Source organism: Dunckerocampus dactyliophorus, chromosome 13 (assembly GCF_027744805.1).
Source record: "Dunckerocampus dactyliophorus isolate RoL2022-P2 chromosome 13, RoL_Ddac_1.1, whole genome shotgun sequence".
Classification (NCBI taxonomy): domain Eukaryota; kingdom Metazoa; phylum Chordata; class Actinopteri; order Syngnathiformes; family Syngnathidae; genus Dunckerocampus; species Dunckerocampus dactyliophorus.
The window spans coordinates 23,695,750-23,715,204 of NC_072831.1; the positions used below are offsets into that span (position 1 = coordinate 23,695,750).

General features: G+C 39.9%; 1 protein-coding gene across 2 annotated transcripts in view; it reads right to left on the reverse strand.

The window, feature by feature from the left end:
• Positions 1–19,455, reverse strand: part of wdr25 (WD repeat domain 25) — a 32,767-nt gene that overhangs the window by 12,132 nt on the left and 1,180 nt on the right. The window contains exons 2-4 of one of the 2 annotated variants that reach the window (XM_054795826.1): positions 18,066–18,649; positions 10,716–10,863; positions 648–778 (exon numbers count right to left, since the gene is read on the reverse strand). In XM_054795826.1, coding sequence (XP_054651801.1) covers positions 648–778; positions 10,716–10,863; positions 18,066–18,649 — 863 coding nt within the window. Of the gene's footprint in view, positions 1–647; positions 779–10,715; positions 10,864–18,065; positions 19,237–19,455 lie in introns of those variants that run through there. The other variant, XM_054795827.1, reaches the window with a different exon arrangement.

Genomic DNA, 19,455 nt, shown 5'->3' on the forward strand with positions numbered 1-19,455 from the left:
AAACGCTTGGTGGTCTCTGAAGTTGAGTAAATAAACTGGCACTATACTGTGAGGAAATATAGCAATCTTACGACTTGACTTCACACTAATTGTTTAATGCAATGGACCGGTGAGCGGACCGCCTGTTTACGGAGGTCACAAGCTTTTTCTGCAATTTACTTTTGACGCCTGCTGGCAGAAGCAATTCCTGGATCTTGCATTAAAGCCGAAATCCCACAGGCAAAACGATTCAAATGGCTGTGGGTCAAAATGATCTGTGAGCATTTAGATTGTGAAAGAGTGAACAGGATTATCATATAAAAGAGCCCATTAAGCTTTAACAGCATTATTAGGTTGCAAGCTTCACTGGAACAATTTACGAGTTCAAAATGAAGTTCGCTTTCCACAATTAGTGAGATAACCTGCACTTTTAGACCCATGTATGAAACAATTTAGTGAGATATAGGTTCGGGTCACAGTGGTCTTCCAAGCACACGCTCACGTGTGTGAGTGAGTGTGTGTGTGTGTGTGTGTGTGTGTGTGTGTGTGACTGTGCAGGATGTGTTCACAGGCTACCTGCCTTCGATTTAAAAAAGGTGAAAGCACAGAAGGTGAAGCGGACTCAATAAAGATGATAGATGTAGTGTAAGGAGGTTAATATGTTTGACCTTGCAGCAGCGAGAGTCCCAGGCCTTGACCAATGAACTGTAACCTCCGCACAGGAACACCTCTGGGTTGCTGGGATGCGAAGCCACACACATCACCTTGAACTGGTTATCCGATTTCACTGTCTGCTGGCCTTCACACCAAAAAGAGAGAGGGGAGAGAGAAAGCATACACACATACACCCACACACCCACACACCCACACACACAGGAAACGTACAAGATCAATGAATCTTTCTTTAATAATACATCTTCACAGCTCTGCTCAGTAGGGGGTCTCCTGAATAATGCAGGAAGGAGAGCCAAACTCTAAAATGTCCGTGTGTCAGCTTTTCAACATGAAAGCTGTGGAACGTAATTCTGCATTTTTTTCATGAGATTCAGAACCGAAAACACTTATGGAAAAAAAGTTCAAAAGTTCCTTAAATATTTATCTTAAATGGCAAACAAGTTGAAAATTAATTCAGTTCAAACGGTTTGAAATGACAAAAAGTCAAACATGTTTACGCTCCAGGATTTTTTTTCTAGCTGCCTAAGTACCTACCAAACTGCTCCTGTCCTTATTCTGCTGCGTGAGGCAACAGAGAGCTCTGCCTCAAGTTGCCACGGAAACAGCAGTGAGGATGATCGACATGTACTGTAGGGATGCGCCGATCAAGGTTTTATACTGCCGATTCCGATCATCTATGAGTGAGATCTGCCGATACTGATCACATGGATTAACTGTACATTTTTCAATGTATTTATGAGTACTATTGGCCAGGGGTGCCGTAGACAATTCCAAGGGCCCCAGGTAATTATTAAAAAATTAACTTGTGGGCAGATTGCTTTGGGTTTTTTGCATTTATATTTTTGTACTATTGGACAAAAGCTTGAATTTAATTTGATACATGTTTTGGAGTAATACAAAAACGCAGGAAATAAATACTTCAATCATTTATTTTTTAGTTCAAGATAACAAAATTAAAAGAATACAATACTAATTTAATATAATACAAATAAATATCTTTATTAAATAGAAATCTGTCCTGCTTAACTTAAAATAGTATACATTTAGTGTCCAGGTTGCAGGGGTCTGTCAACTATTAATCATAATCTTTCTGCTATTTTGTGGTAATTTGTCATTACATAAAGGCATAAACTCTGAATTCAACAGTTATGATAAAAAATGAAGAGTTGAAGCAAATATTCTTTGACCCTTTGGTGAGCTACTCAAAATCACCTGGCGAGCTAGGAGACCCCTGCCATAGTGTCACCATCATAAGGCTAGACACGCTATGTGTTTATGTTTATTAAACAACTACTACTGGACTTCATAAGAACCACGCTACAGTGGCACCTTTGTGGCCGCCTTTGAGTCATCATAGCTCGTGGATTCTCCTGGATCCAGGTACGTCTCCACTTTTATATGTTAGATTTCCTTTTTGTTTTCATTCATCATAACAGGCTTTGCAATCTTGGCGGTATATTTATGGTGTTTATTGAATAATTCCAAATCCAACAATGTTTTACATTTGGTTATAGTATAAACTGTGATTGATGTTGCTCACTCAAGTGTGTGCAACAACAGCGACAGGGTTAGCAAACGCCAAGAATGGTGGCTTTTTGGCGTGTTTTGGTTGTTTCTTGAACGTTTTTTGCCCTTATGATGAACTATCTTAGTAATAGCGTTTTACGAATTACATATTTAAACGATTAGTAATAGTTCTGAAGTATATGCCACGAGATTACAACATGACCGCACCAAGCACCATGGGAAATGTAGTTTTTAGCCACATTTTAGCCGCACCGGTGTATAAGCCACATGCTTCAAAGTTTGACAAAAAGTAGCAGCTTATACACCGGAATTTATGGCAGTTTTGATTCTTTCGGTAATATCGGGCATCCCTTGTCGGCTAAATACGGGTGTTGGCAACCCGACGTGACACAGCAGACATGTCGTGTTTGTCACTGCACCGCAATCGTTTTTGTGATCGGCTTTGAAAGGCAGATACTGATCGGTGGCCGATAGATCGGAGCATCCCTATCGGCATGTAAAACAGTCATTGAAAGAGAAATCGGATGTATATCGTATAAAAAATAATTTAAAGGGCGCAAAAAATGTAATTTAAAATGAAGTTAAAGAAGGTTCAGTCGTACAGTGGAACCTTGGTTAGCATCATTGATTCGTTCCAGAAGGTCTGTTTTGATACTTTGACTCCAAAGAAAGAAAAAATGCCACGAAAAAGAAAATTCTCAGAAGTAGGCTGTTTACAGGCTGACACATTCACTTTTTGATCACATATGTTGTGCGTTTCACATATGTTGTGCGTTTCACATATGACCATGACCACTCTCTGGCACTAAAATCAAACCTTGTTAAATCCCTAGAGGCCCTCTCCAATTCCATTTCATTCCAGGGGCGATGAGATGGCACAATTCAATTGTGTGGTTTTGTGTGCATCAGTCTTGTCCGAGAAAAAAAAAAAGTAGGAGGTTGAGGAGGAACCAGAATGTAAAACCAGGTTTGGGTTCGAGGCAGCCTTATCTAAATCAATAAATAAAAATGTCATCCTTGTAAACAAAACAAAAACACTCGAGGGGCTTTGTTATAATTACGCCTGACAGGGCGTGACTATCAATTTGTTTTTGTGCGTGATGATGAAGTCGGCCATAAAAAAAATGCAGCTAAACTATGAGGCGGCAGCTCTGTCAAAGGCTATGCAAAGCAGTGAACCTCGGGCCTCTACGGCTCCTCATTAAATTCATCAAACAAAAAAACAACAAAGTCCACATGTAAAACAGTCTCGGGTGGTGAGCCTTGCAAACCAAAACTCACTTCATTACCCACTTCTTCCAGAATATTCCTATCAAGCTTTAACAGAAGCGGGACACATCTAATACACAGCAGACAGAACTGTCTATCCTTTCTCTTAATGGTGGACTATAGCTCGCTCCGAAACTCGATTGCATCGACCCAAAGTTTTTAACAGGCAAGGTTTGGTGGAGCTCGCACTTCCAGCTTAATTGGCTTAGCCACGGCCATGTGGTGCAGCTCGCTCATGTACATTGAAAACTCGTCAACAGCCTCCTCATAATAAAGAGTGACATGTCATGTTCTAATTAAGAAAAGTTGAATTATCTCAAGAGGGGCGAAGATAAGGGAATACTGCAGTGATGTGTTGTTCCCTCGCTAGCCTTGGAAGGAGATTATGGTGCGAAGGAACATTAGGGATGACTGGAACGAGTTGGAGGGAGGCGGGGGACGAAATGGAGATTCCACTTCATTAATGGAGCACGGTGCTATCACAGCACACATTACTTGCTTTTCACAAGTCAACAAACACGGCAAGCAAGGTGTCTCATTAGTTATTAACTGGAAAAACATACAACTCACTTTTGACTGACACTACTATTTAACAATGTTTGTTATTGCGTTTGGAATGGTGCACTGCACCATGTTGAGAGGTGTTTCTAGTATGTTTGTTAACCCTATACGCCATTTTGACCATTTATCTGGAAAACATATGCCGCAAAAGTCAAACTAAACTTGGAGGTTGAACAACCTCAACAATGTGAGCAAATCTTATGAGCCAAGTGTGTTTTACTTTTTCTTTATTTTTTTTTAACATATGTGATTTCAAAGAGAGAAATGTGAGAAAATGTGAGGGGCTTTACAACCTTAAATCATATACAATAAATGTAAAAAAATGAAGTTGTCTGCTTCACGGATTTCACTTGTTGCGGGCTATTTTGGGAAGCTATACCCCGTGATAAACAAGTAAACACTGTATTCTTGTATGACAGTTAATCATATTAAAATGCTTCTTAAAACATTAACTAGCATGGCAACAGTTTGACTCTGGAACAAATTAATTCACTTTACATTATTTCCAATGGGAAAAACTGGGAAAAGGAGAAACCCTATGCAAATGCTTTGTGCATATGCAGATACAAATATATGCTAGTTACTACATAAAAATAATTGTATCCTTTTTGCTTTATGGTTATTTATTTGTTTAAAAATATATATTTGAAATTCAGGTTTTACCTATGTTCCCTTCTTGTGCAACAAGAACGTCCATAGTAAGGTTAATGCTGCTGACAAGTAAGTTGGGAGCAATATTGTGCTTCACTTTGTGTGCCATTTTCAATTATATTCTTAGAGAACATGTTGACCTGGAAACAATTCTCAACTGGGGGCTCTGGACCTCCAGCAAAGCATTTTCCTGTTATTTTGTCAACTAGTTGGATATAACTGAGAGCAGCAGGACACAAGTTTCTTCATTCATCTACCACTGTGTCTGCCACACAAGTAGCTATTGTAAAAATGATGCTTACAAAGTAGGTCAAAATTCACATATGCTTGCCAGTGGCATTTGGAGTAAATGCTTTGGTGTGTGCCTGCTGCTGCTGCATGGATTGTCCCTTGGTATGCACCGCTCATGGCTATGATTATCTAGCCATATTGTTTGCTCCCACCCACTCAGAGAGCAAATGAGATGTTAAAGATAAATCGTTTCCTACGAAAGAGAAGATGCGATTGAGGGATATAAGTATATATATAGACATAAGATATACAGTAAATGTCAAGAAAGTCACGTACATTAGTATGAAAGGGAGCCACAATTAACCCATACCTACTGGTTTAATGTGGTTTAAAGTGCAAAAGATAATACTTTTTCAACATGTTTGTGTGCTATTTTACTTGTGACTTTTTGGGTTACATTCAGTTTATGTCGAACATTATGTTTAATGTTCTTTTTGCCATATTGTACTGTTTTTGTCGCTATATTGCAGTATGTTCCATTTTCTGTTCCACAGTTATCGGTTATCATCAAACGTGTTCTATTTGCCATCCCTGGTACTCTTCGGTGGTGGAATCGCCAAAAAGCCAAAGAAAAAGCACAACACAACTGCGCTGAATCTAGTCTGACGTCAAGCATAATTGTAGTTGAAAAGTTTTTGGGTGACTTTTGAGGCTTGTTTTTCCCACTTAAAACCTTTTGCCACAAAATGTGAAAATGAGGCAAACAGGCTTCACAGTGGCTGGAGGAATCTGTCCAGATGACTCACAGTGCACACACACACACAGATACAAAGCAGCCGGTAACTTCTGGCACATCTTCCTCTGTCAAACCCTGCCAAGGAGCATGTCCAAGGTACAGCACCAACAGCTGCCACTTCACTCTAATGCCCCACAGAAAAAACTCATTTCCTCCAATTCCCAGACTCTCTCTTTGTTTCTCTTTGTCTATCTGCCTCTTTCCCTTTCTTTTCCCTTGTGGCCATTACAGCCTGCCTGCGTCCAACTGAGGGCGGAAACACGATGCCGCAAATGAAATTGGACACAGGGACAAGTGTGAAGATGGCTGAAGAAAATGGGTCTGTGCAGCATTCGGAGAGCACAGAGTCCTTAACAATTCCTTTATAGGGAGAGGGCGGGGTCATACATCATGCAGGGGACCAACTGGACTCTCGGCGGTTATTGAAGAAGCAACATCTCTTCAAAGCGAGTCCAACTGACCTGAATAGACAGCATTCATGTGGAAATTCACTCTGATAAAAGACTTGCGTGCAAGAACCTTCATACAGTATGCGCTGTGAGTTTTATTATTTTCTAGCTATGTTAACTCACTAGAAAAGCCTTGGAGCATCAAATATATGCAGTGAAATGAATAGGAGGTCAATTATGTATGCAGCTCGGTACGTTGTTGGCGTCGGATTAGTTATAGAGTTATAAAGAGTCAGAGCCTGGGTCTTAGCCACATCCAATTACACTGCAATTGTGCAGAAACAGAGCAGGAATCCTCTACTCCCTTACTGATATGAGGCTAAATTGAATTGGCTTCATTAAGCGCGCTGATGTGTGAGCGACCACCATGCAAAACAAAAAAGAAAAAAAGAAACTCTCAATGCTCATAAAAGTGTTTTTAATTTTAAAACAAAAGACAACTAACAAGATAAAAGCGTAATGTACGTGATAACGGCCTAGTAAAAACGGGAAGATCATGTCCAAATGATCCCCCACAGAGATTTATATATATATATATATATATATATATATATATATATATATATATATAATATAATATAATATATATATATAATATAATATAATATATATATATATAATATAATATAATATATATATATATATATATATAATCTAATATATATATATATATATCGTACTGGACCAGTCAAAAGTTAGGACACACTTTCTTGTGCTTTTAAGTGAGAAGGTTTGACTGGCACTGTATGTGACGTGGTTGTGTTTATTTTGCTGGAGATGAATCATCGAACTCATAGGGCCCTATAATTTCCGCGTTAACGGGATCGCGGAATAGGCCAATAAAACGCAATCTACTGTTAAAAGCGTTCCGGATATTGACATATTGTGAATGAAATGCTGTAATCGTGATTAGAAAGAACGTTTGTGTGGGGAAATATTTCCCCAGTGGATGGCTCATTCATAGCAGCATGTCCTCACAAACACTAACCAGCCCCTCCTGAAGTAAATCCGCGAAAACACTCTTCACTGAGCGTAAGCTCACATACAGCAATGGCCAGCATAAACTGGCTGGGTTAGTTTAGCGGAGCACGCTAGTGCGACTGTATGTGCCAAAGTTGTGTTTTAGGTAATGTAACCGAGCGTTTTCGCATGCCCACTGACTTTGTGCGTGAAATAAAGATGACAGCCACGGCTGCAAGAGGCAACCAGCTAGCTATCTCACTTAGCAACAGTCAAAATAAAATGTCAATACACACCACACACCATACTTCCAGCCTTCAAAATAAGTGCGGGTGTCTTAAAAAAAATAGCTTACATTAACAAAATGATTGCAATTGCATCTGTAACTACGTCTTCTTTAACCACATTCCACACCACAACCACACCACATTCCTATTGCTGGGTTGCATGCGATGTCACATCCAGTTGCAGTCGTCACCGGCTCAAACAGCTGAGGGTCAAACAAGCAAATTCGTAGCTAGACGGCAAGTGAAAGTCAAAGCCAAAATGTTGCATTTATGCACTGTTCTCACATGTGGAAATTGTTCAAACCGGGGGTTTGGGGAAAAGTTATTACTTAAACCCAAGTCACACTAGAGGCGGAATGAGCCAGGATGCCGTCGGAATGAACATGGTTTATTCCTGGATATTGCAGTCCAAAATTCTGAGTGCATTCCAAGTATTCAGGTGCATTCAAAGTGGAAATATATCAAATGGCATTCGAGGGAGAACCGAAATGGCAAGCCACTTCCAATCCTGCCAGAATTAGGGGTGGGGGAAATAATCGGAACAAAAAGACGGAAAGCGGAAGTGCCGCCCGGACAGGTTATGGTGGTGCACCTAAGACGCTACCAGAATGGCTGAGCGTAAACTCCGACCTGCACCCGCTGGATTTAAAGCGAGCGTCTGGAAGCACTTTGGCTTTCACGTAGTTGAAGGTAAAAATGATCTGGACAAGAGTGCAAGGTTTGTCATACAAGCTTAAAATATTTTGAGAACGCGACAAATATGAAAAATAACATAGCACGTTTCCACCCGAATGAGGAGGAAAAACAGTCAGCTGAAGTTGCTGCCGACCAGGGAACCATCGAGCAGGTGATAACTAATTTTCCACCCACTCGGAAAAGGCGCTGTCTTGTCACCGTAACAGCGCACTTCATTACTTATGACAGGAAGCTAGCGTGAGAGGAATGAATGCGAGCCATACGAATAATGTTGCAGAGGCATGTTGATTTCTTGTGGCCTATTCATTTGTATTTTTTGTATGATTTGTGAAGAAGGGCAGCCTAGCTTTTTTGGTTATTCATAACATACTGAAGTCTGCAAGCATTATTCTTGTATGAGAGCTGCTGGTACAGTAATCTAGATTTTGCATGAAAGCTGTTTTTGATTTTGCTATGCAGCAAAAATAGTATTTTTGTCAGATATTCTATACTGAGGATTTTTGTTTGAATTCAGAAGTCTGTATTGTTTATTTATGAATAATTATGTCCCTGCAGTGATACCATAGTCTGCACAATGTGATGTAAACAAAGAATAATAGTAGTGTAAAAGTGACTATTGGGGCGTTATCGTTATCATGTCTACAGGGCTCTAATAATGTTAAAACCCGTATTTAAAAAGTCATAAACAGGTTTTCTATGCTCTAACTATGAAAATATTGTGTTCTGTATGAAAAATATTGAATCCTACTTCGCATAATTTCACTTATCACGGCCTTGAACCAATTACCCGCGATAAATGAGGGATGGCTGTATTGTCATCTGCTACATTCATTATGTATAGCATGGAATATAAGCTTTCACTTCTGTTTAACCACCTTGTTTCAACTCTTTACGCATCACATCATGCGCACTCACATAATTTGAGAAAATGATTTCAACGGCATGCACCGTTATTCAAATTAATCTGCCAAACATTGATGCTGAATATGTATGTGGTCATACTCAATGCTTGCCCCAATCACCAGAAGTGACACAAACTGCTTCTAGGTCACGTGATTGCAATGGTAAACAGACAAACTTTATTCGAAATGAGACTGAGGGCATCAGCAAAATGGATGGCTGCAGCAAAGTGGAGACTGTGGAGTATAATACAGCCACAGCAACAGGGTAAGCTATAACTAGCATGTGTGTTTTTGTCAAGCCGTGTATCCTCAAATGTTACAATGACGCGGGCCAGTGACAATGTTTTTATCTGTCCATTAGACACCTGACAAAACTGAACAGGACCTGGGTGACTATCAAGGCAGAACACCAAAATAAACATTTGTTTGTTTATGGCTATGGCTTGTGCAGCTTCACTGTAAGGTCATGGCGGCTGCTCCAGTCGTGATGCATCCATTATTGATCCTCTTCCCCGGAGCTGCTTGTGTGCTTAATGTGCAGGCCAAGCTATTATCCTTAGGCCCTATTGGCAGTATTGACAAACATGCTGAGAGGAGAAGGACAAACGGCAGCACGTCATCACAGCAAAGTGTTGACGCCGGCAAGGCAGACGCCATGGGGGCTGTGAAACCAGCGTCTGGCTCTCACTCATGTACGTATTTATTCACAGTGGAACCGCCACAACTCTGTGTGTATATAGGAAGGAAAAGACTGTAAAAGGGGTGTCTTATAGGGATTTTAAGTTAGGTTCTTCAGATTTGTGAAATATTTTAGATTGAAAGGAAGATCTGAGGACTGCTTGTTAAACTGGCCTGTCTGACAAAGGACGCAAAACACTTCCAAAGCAAGCCAAATTATTGATCTCTTCTAAATGTCACCTTGAAAATGCATTGTGCGATCACACAAAAGGGCCGGCGACAACACAATGTGCCAGAATATTGGGTTCAAAGTGATGAAACAAAAGGAGGAACACACACGGGAACAAAACCGGTTGCTTGCTGTGCAGTGCAACAATAAAAATGGCTTTAATCGCAGTGTGGTATAATTACATCAAACTATTATTGTGCCATAAAAGGCAGATGTTTGTGTCTGTACATAATAACACTACTAGAGAAATTATGTTACTGCTCAAAGTGTTATTTCATGTCTAAAGGGCTCTAATAATGTTTAAAAATGTATTTAGAAAGTAGTAAACAGGTTTGCTCGGCTCTACCTACCTATTTATAAATTACATTTATAAATGAGGAATCCTAATTTGCAGAAATTCACTTATCACGGTGGGGTCTGGAACCAATTAACAGTGATAAACGAGGGATTACTGTAATTACACATTATATTACTTATAACAGATTTTTTTACTAATATTGTATCCAGTCAACATTTTCTTGAAGTTAAGAGTATTTTTTCCGCATAGATTCAATTTCTTTCAAAAGACAGTTAACAGTTAATTTTGATGTGACCTCACAGTTACAACCTGATTGTTCGGATGAACACCTTTCATGATACATACTGGATATACGTATACAGGATAGTACATAACAGTAACACACACAATTAGAGGACACCCAGTGGGATAGACTATGGTCATCCACATACATTTCCAGTTCTTATGGCTTGCCCTTAATTGTGTACAACTAATAAATGTAGTGGCGAACCTCAAGAGGTAAATCCTGTGAAGTGTGTGCTGCTCACCTGTCTCCACGTCTGTGACCACAGCTGTGTTGTCAAATGAGCCGGTGAGGAGCTGTCGCCCGCAGGGGGTCCAACAGGCATCTCGCACAGCCCCCGAGTGGCAGGTGTAAACCCTCAGGCATCGTCCACTCTCTGCTCCGTCCCACACCTGCAAGACATCACAAATACATAGTGACTGGACAAGCATGTAAAGTGACCATCCTGAGACACAGCGGGGATAAACTGATAGGACAGCAACGACTTAGGTAGGCCACATAGCAGGAAAACAGTACTCTCTCTCTCTCTCTCTCAAAGTACAAGACATTAGAGACATGTGGAAACAACAACTGATATACATTACATTATTATTATTAGTAGTAGTATATACTATTATAACTATTATTTTTCCTTCCATTTTAGAGGTGACTTATTGCTAGGCAGAATTCATAGGCAAATAAAAAAGCCACATGTCAGTCATACCTACTAGGCTCTCTGAATGGCAAACTTGGGGCTAACACTGCCCTGCCCTTCACAGAAAGCAGGAACAGGAAGTCCAACACAAACCAATGAAATGACTCCTAAAACAGCACTACAAGGCTACTGAGACAAAATGTGGTCGTACACATGACATTTTAATAAAAAATGCTGCTAAAAACAGCTGGTGTGCATGGAACCGGAACAGGGAGTTAAGACACCAACCAATGAAATGACTCCTAAAACAGCACTAACTGGACATTAAGAAAAAAGGTAGTCTTATGTGTGACATTTTCATGAAGAATGTTACTAAACATGGTTGGTGCAGGAACAGGAACGGGAATCCAAACAGACATAACAAACACACGCTAATGAAATTCCTCCAAAAGCAGCGCAAGAAGGTTATTAAGACAAAAAGTTGTCTTATGTGTGACATTTTTATGGAGAATGTTACTAAACACAGCTCGTACAGGAACAGGAATGGGAATGGGAATCCAACCAGACATGACAAACACACACTAATGAAATTACTCTTAAAACGGCACGATAGGGTACCTATGTATTTTTCCTCAGGCTGCAGAATTTTCCTTTAACCAATAGAATATTGGAAGAAAAGTAAAAGAGCACCATCTGTCAGAAAAGTGAGGTCCGGCGCATGACATTTTTATGAAAACCGCTTGTGCCCTTGGACAGAGAACAGGCACAGGAGAACACAGAAGCCAGACAGACACAAACTATCACAATCACTAATCATGCATGAATCTCTACTCTGTATTAAATATGTAAATGCTATTGGAATAAAACGTAAAAAAACCAAAAACAATGCCGTGTGTTGCAAAAAGCGATCGTGAAATTTGAAAGAAATTTCTGTGAAGAACGCTGCCAGCAGCTCTTGTCCCTGGACAAAGACTAGGAACAGGAATAGGAAGTCAGACAAACACATAAAACACTCCAAAACAGATAACTAAACAATTACAATTTTGCAGTTATATCACTACTCTTACTCAATACAAAATGCATATAGGAATATACAATATAGTGTATTATGTAAACACTGCACAGACTGCAGGAACAGAAAAAGGAACCAAATAGACACAAATCAAGGAAAACATACCAAAACAGCACTTGACTGTCACTAATCTACATTATATCTAACACAGATAATGGAATACAAGTAAATAGGCACTAATATTTGTTGTAAAAAGCGGACATTTTTATGAGAAAATGTGCTTAACAGGAATATTAAGTGTGAACGTCCGCCTTATATGTAGAATATAATAAGCTTAACAAGCAGTGATTAATGATTAAAGTAAATATGCCAAGAAGGCGATTCCCAGTGCAATGTAATGGCTTTATAGCCCCAAGAGGTCCTCTGATCACACAGGAGAAAAGCATCCATCTACCTTGTTTTTTGCAGCTATGCTATCTAACGCCTCGCTGGCATGAAATGTGATAGCAGGCTGCAAATACAGCGGCTGGACGAGCAGACAGTGATTTATGACAGAAGTGCTGATCTTTTGTCTTTCTTAATTGCTGTGGCGACTTGGCTTCAAACACTTTGGTAAAGGAGGCACGTTGTATATACAGCATTAAGTGACACGTTTTTCATCACGCTTACTGTTGCTTTGGGGGGGGGGGGGGGGGGGGGGGTTCTCTGGTCTGACAGGTTAAAGTTCCCCCATATAAAACTCAGCCTGAATTATAAAAGTGGGTGGTCTTGTCAGGTGCCGCGCTCAGAGGAGGAACAACTCATGATGGGAAACATTTTTTTAAGAGGTGAAACTTTGAAGATCTATGAGGTACCACAGTGCAGATGTCTCTCTGCTTCTGTGTCATTATTAACTCCTCTTCACACAGCATTAGAAACACTGTGGAGTGGTTTTTTTTTTTTATGTGATTCCTCCAGTGAAGGGTACAAGTAATGACTGAAGAGGAAAATTATGATGACAACCATCAAACTAAAAATTGTTGCGATGTAAAAACCCCCCCCAAAAAACACAGTCCTGGCTGCTCAATTTGATATAGCTGAAGCAATAATAATAATAATAAACAAATAACAAAGTATACATTGCAAAGACATCCATGTTTAATCCTTGTCTGAAGCAACCCCTAATTTGCAAATTTGAATTGATATTGAATTGTGTGTAAAGGTGCTGTCCCTCTCCGGCTCCACACTACACTTTTTTCCAATTAAAAAACATAAAAACACCACCATTAGCTAGTTTAAGTCACCAATAAAGGTTTAAAAGAACAGATTGAACAAATACATGTCTATTTCACACTATTCAAAGTTAAATTTATAATTCATTTGAAAAATTTTGTTCCACCCAATAAAATGTCCGCTGTTCATGGCTCTCACTCACACGTACATGTCTGTCACGCATGCACATACACAAAAGCAGTCTCACAGAAGCGAATGGTTACGATAAGCCATACAATCAATGATAGATAACAGTAGTAACTAAACTTTGCCAAATCGCTGTTATTAACTGGCAACAAACATAGGGCAGTATGATTTCAGCATTAATGGAATCGAGGATGGAATTATGGAACTGGCCAATAAAAACGGAATTTACTGCTAAATGCAGAATCTCACAGAAATTGATATAATGTGAATGAAATGCTGCCATTGTGAAGGGATGGAATGTTTGTTTGGGGGAGTATTTCCCTGGCAAACCGCTCGATCATGGTGGAATCTCCTCAAAAACACTAATCCGACCCATCCCGAACTAAACATGCAACGGCGACCTGAAACACCGGTGAAAGTTGGCAAAAAAAACCTTCAAAACTCCTCTCTTGTGGAGCATGAATGGAAGCTAGCTTAGGGTTAGCTTAGTTGAGGCTGTGTGTGGGCGACTCAGACCGTAGGGGTGTTTACACCGTGTTGTGTTTTACCGATGTTAATGTAAGCAAGTCTTTTACAATGCCCGCTGACGTTGTGCAAGTTCTGAGTGAAATGAGGGAGAGAGGCATGTTTATTCTTGCACCTAGTTCGACTTAACCTTCAAAAGACCGTCTCAACACACACAATACACTTCCGGCCTTCAAAATAAGAGCGCTTTTCGTCACATACCGTCTAATTGTGAAAACAAAATAAGGGTGTCATAAAAAATATCTCACATTATTAACGCAATTGGAATTGCATTGGTGACTATTTCTTCCTTAACCACCAGCATTACAGTTTGTTGAGGATTTTGGAGCAATGCGTGTACAAGCTGATGATATCCCATTACAAAAGTTAGCCAAGCTATATCTATTTTTGAAATACTGGGCAAAATTGTCCAATGATGTATTGCATCAATAAATGTAACAATTTCTGCATTAAATTAACACATTTTATTTACTGTCACAAAAGTACACACTCTATACTGATAAAATAAGTGTAAAGGGTAAAAAAAACCCCTGAGTTCTAAAAAATGTAAACCGAAAAAACGGAATTTGGAAAACAATAAAATGGAATTTGGGAAAATATAAAGCAAATACCTAATGTGCATGCATGTGTTACGCAGGGTTGGCTTGCAACATCGGAGCCGGGAGAGACTACACATTCATTTATTAGCTCCCACATGCAGTACCTAACCAAGGCAGACACTTAAAGGGTAAGTCACCGTTGATGTACTACACTGCTGATGGGGATGTCATACAACTTCATGTCATAAAATCCGAAGTATCCCTTTAACTTCTTTTTACACTTAATTGCATAAAGTCAACTCATTTTCAGGTATCCTATCTCTCAAGCATGTCCCTACGCACAAAGTTAACAAAGAGTATGCAATTTATTGTTTTTACATTTTGCTACTGTATACCATAGGTAGCTTCTTTTTACACTTAAGAATGAAATTACAACGCTTGCAGTCAGCAAGCTCCTACTTCCCTTACCTTACTTACTTACCTTACCCAATGTCCATCAAGTGTTATTATAGAGTGGTTCACTTCTTTTTACACTTGAATGAATATTATGAACGTTAAAACGTGAAGACCAGTTGATTTTAGCAATACTTGCTTTTGCATTTGCCTACAGTATATGCGACATTTCGAGCTTCATCAGTTCATGCTCAAAGACTAGATGGCACAGCTCGAGTCTGTCCTACCTGGTCTTTCGGCTTTAAACTGATGAAGCCTGCTCGGCAAAGAGGGGAAATGTCTTCTAAGACAACCTGAACAGTGCACTTGCAATCAATGCAATGCCCTGAGAGTACAAAGACCTGGATGAATGAGAATAGTCACACATGCTGTATGTTAAATCTTTAAAGTACCCCCCCCCCAATGCATGCCAGCATTAATAAAACAAACAATAGAAAAACTAACAAAAATCCTATACAATGCGAGACATGCACATTGTTTTGTCCCCCCTCCTCCTTGTACATCCTGCTTGTTTTCGTCGGCCACTTGCTAAGACTCTCAGAGCGGATCCTTCCTGATGACTCATTGGCTAATCTGCTTTCTAAATGGCTCTGGGTAATTAAAACTAAATTAGTATTCCTGTTATCAACTTAAAACTGCTGCCTTACACCTGCCGTTGCCATAGCGATTGCGAGGACCAACAGGCGTGAAGACTAATTGCGCGCGGTCCGAGGTGGAAAGATGTAAGAACTTCACAGAATGTGTGTGTCCTGAGTCAGGAACAATACAGAGGCGCAACTGCAGCTTAAATAAAAGTTTCTTAACAGTGCCAGCCTTATAATTGCTGGAAAATTGCTTCATTTCTGTCTTTATGCTGTACAAATTAACGCATTGAATCACTCAGGTTCTCCCATCCAGGATAAGGCGCAGCATTCCTCATAATAAAGTTTTGTTGTTGTATTCATTGTTCAAAGTTCACTGTAAACGCACTTCGAGATGCTTTAAATAGAATATACTGTATGATACCGGATGAAAGCCAACAGAAAAGCCTATAGATTGCTATCGCCCCCTGGTGGTTGGCTGCAGTGGATATTGAAAGGGAGTTTCAAGTAATGGGGAAAAAATGCCACGATAAATAATCTTTATTTTAAAAAAAAAACAAACAAACAAACAAAAAAAACAACAATAAATGCACAACCTGGTTGTACTTTTACTTTCATGACAGCATTCCGACATTTTGGGTCAATTTGGGTTAGCTGCTGAAATTGACAATATTGAATTGGTAATTATGAGGATCTCTGGGTTCTGTAGGAGAAAAAAGAATTTATTCCTGTGCAGAAAAAGCAAAAAGTAGATGAGTAGAGAGGTTAGACAGCCTGAGATGCAATCAGGAGTCGCATGCAAAACAACCAAACCCTAGCTTTCCTCATCTCACCACCATCTGCTCCAAACAACCCCAATCCAATTGAAGTGATTCTGCCATGCTGCTGCTGTTTCTGCTGCTCTTGTTTTAATATGCAAACGATCTTATGCATATTTAAATGATTATTCAATCTCAAGATCTCTTAGCAACCACTTGACACCTGCGTTTCTTGACCTTTCCCGGTCATTTTTCTGGAATGGAATAAGGAAAGGGATGGGGGTGATATGAAATGGTCCCTTGGGTGCTGACACACATTGTACTGGCAATGACTGATATGATTCTATAGGAAGTGGTGTGTTTCTATTTTGAGGTGGCAGAGCAGCCGTGATTGTGTCACAGCACACCAAATGTGAAAATTACAATCTTAATTATGCCAAGATGTATAGCAGAGTTCTTGTATTGGAAACCTGTCAGTGAGTGGCTAATTTATTTGCTACAAATGGACGCTATCATGTTGTTACATTCCCTATATTATGGTGGACATGACTGTTTATTTATTGGGGTACTTGTAATAATCCATCCATCCATTTTCTATGCTGGAGCCTGTTCCAGCTGACTTCAGGCGACAGGCGGGGTACACCCTGGACTGGTCGCCAGCCAATCGCAGGGCACATATAGACAAACAACCGTTCACACTCCCATTCATACCTATGGACAATTTAGAGTCACCAATTAACCTAACATGCATGTTTTTGGAATGTGGAAGGAAAGTACGACGGAGAAAACGACAGAGAGAACATGCAAACTCCACACAGAGATGCCAAGCGGAGATTCGAACCCAAGTCTTCCCAATCTCCTGCCTGTGGACAACATGCTAACCACTCTGCCAACGTGCGGCCCAAATTGCAGTAATATTATAGAGAGAGAGAGAGAGAGAGAGAGAGAGAGAGAGAGAGAGAGAGGGAGAGAGAGAGAGAGGGAGAGAGAGAGAGAGAAAGAAAGAGAGAGATTTTTTTTTACATGTTTTAACAACTGCGATTGGCTGGCGATGAGTCCAGGGTGTACCCCGCCTGTCCCCCGAAGTCAGCTGGGATAGGCTCCAGCATACACCCGCGACACTAATGAGGAGAAGCGGCATAGAAAATGGATGGCTGGATGGATGTTTTAACAAATTACTAATATTGAATTAAATAAGCTATTATAATATAAAATGAGTTATACTAAATAGTATACTATATTAGTATATACTGTATTTAGTATAATAATATTTGCTTTTGCCACTTTCTTTCATCAGACATTATTTCGTTCTTTTGTTCCTAATTCTTTTTGGGTTTACGTAGCACTTTCTCTTGAAAATTACACCGCCAAAGTCAGCTTTACAGATGCCACGTCTGCTCCACAGGTGCTGTGTGTTGTGGTACAGAACACCTACCGCACAGTGTTTATTTTTATGGTAACTTGTGTGCTTTTGATCAGTTTGCTGCCATTAAAACTGAGATTAGCCGCATGATTGACAGTTGCGAAGGACTGACGCTTAATTAATTACTTACTAATTTGGCACATCGACATCAAACCATAAAAATTCGTTGCTCGACCCTAAATCGATCGAGGCAGGACCTTGATGCCAGGGCTTCATTTCATGACTGACTTTATTTCACAAAATGAAACATCTCACTAGTTTTAGTACCCACCTTAAATGTCTTATCCATGGAGGCAGACAGCAGTAGATGACTCCTCTGAGGAACTGGACACCATTGCACTGTGTTGACTGGACCCTGGTGGCCTTCAAGGCTCAGAAGAAGCTTCCTAGGTATCCCAGCAGCAGCAGCAGCAGCAGCAGCAGGCTTTTGAGAAAGATGCAGTTTCACTTTCTCCGACACTTCAGAGAGAATTTGTGCATCTTTGCTGTGGACTGTCTCTGTCGGATTATCTTCTTTCTCTGCACAAGTGACAAGTCTTTGCCTCTTGGGAATGTAGGGTCTGACACCAGATGGGACCAAGGAAGGTCTTTTGGACTTTGTGGAAACACTTGGCAGCATAAGAGGAAGAGTTTGCAGTCCAAATGTCTTCTGCTGAGGTGCAGGTAAACAGCTCTTCTTTTGTAAAGAGGAATTGTCTTTTTCCAACATGTGCTGGCGATAATCCAACACTGTCCTGTCAGGGTTTGGTGTCACTCTCGCTTGTTGGTCTCCCTGCCTACAAGATTCTTCCTGGACAACACCTGATCCTTTTGGGTCGTTGGACTCATCCCCGGATTCTGAGTCCTCGTAGGCCACTAAGGTGGACATCGTCACTAAAACAGTGTGCTGATTCAAGAACGTCCCAAAGTGACATCTGGCGGTCAATTTATATATCGACACCAAAAGAAAAACTTACGAGCGAAAAAAACATCATGGCTTTAACAATTACTCAGCAAATTCTTATTTTTAGTCCTGTAATTCAGGACAGAGGCTGAGCATGTTCTAATATGCACACTACGAGGAGACAATGAGAATGTTGTAGTTATCTATTTAGAACAAGACGTGAAAATGACACGATTAGCTAGCTAATAAAAGCTGCCAACAATGGCGTTGTATTGTTGTTCAAGCAATTAACGTGTAATTCGCACGTGGAAGCAATTTCAGACAGATGTTTGCTTCTCTCAGTCCGTTTTACACTGTATTATTTTACTGTAGCTAGCTTAGGTGCTAGCGAAGACACGTACACAGACGGAAAATTACTATTATTGTTTTAATTCTAACCTCGAGCGAAGTCCAAACCGTCAAAAAGTTTAATATGTGTACAAAAATATCTTTAAAAACATATATATATTATCGCTGTTTCACAATAAACGCTGTTTGCTTTTGGGCATACCAATGTGGTCTGTCGACGCCGGTAAAGAACATACTTTTATTTTGAAAACTTCCGATAGGTGTCTGTCAGTTTAAACATGTCCCCATTACTAGTGTAACCTTGAATTCTGCTTTATATGAGATCAACATAACTTTAAAAAACTGAAATTGCTTGTATTTGTTAGAAATCTTTAATTTCTAACCATTATAATTTTTAAAAAAGATATAATGTGATCATGAGTTGGTAGCG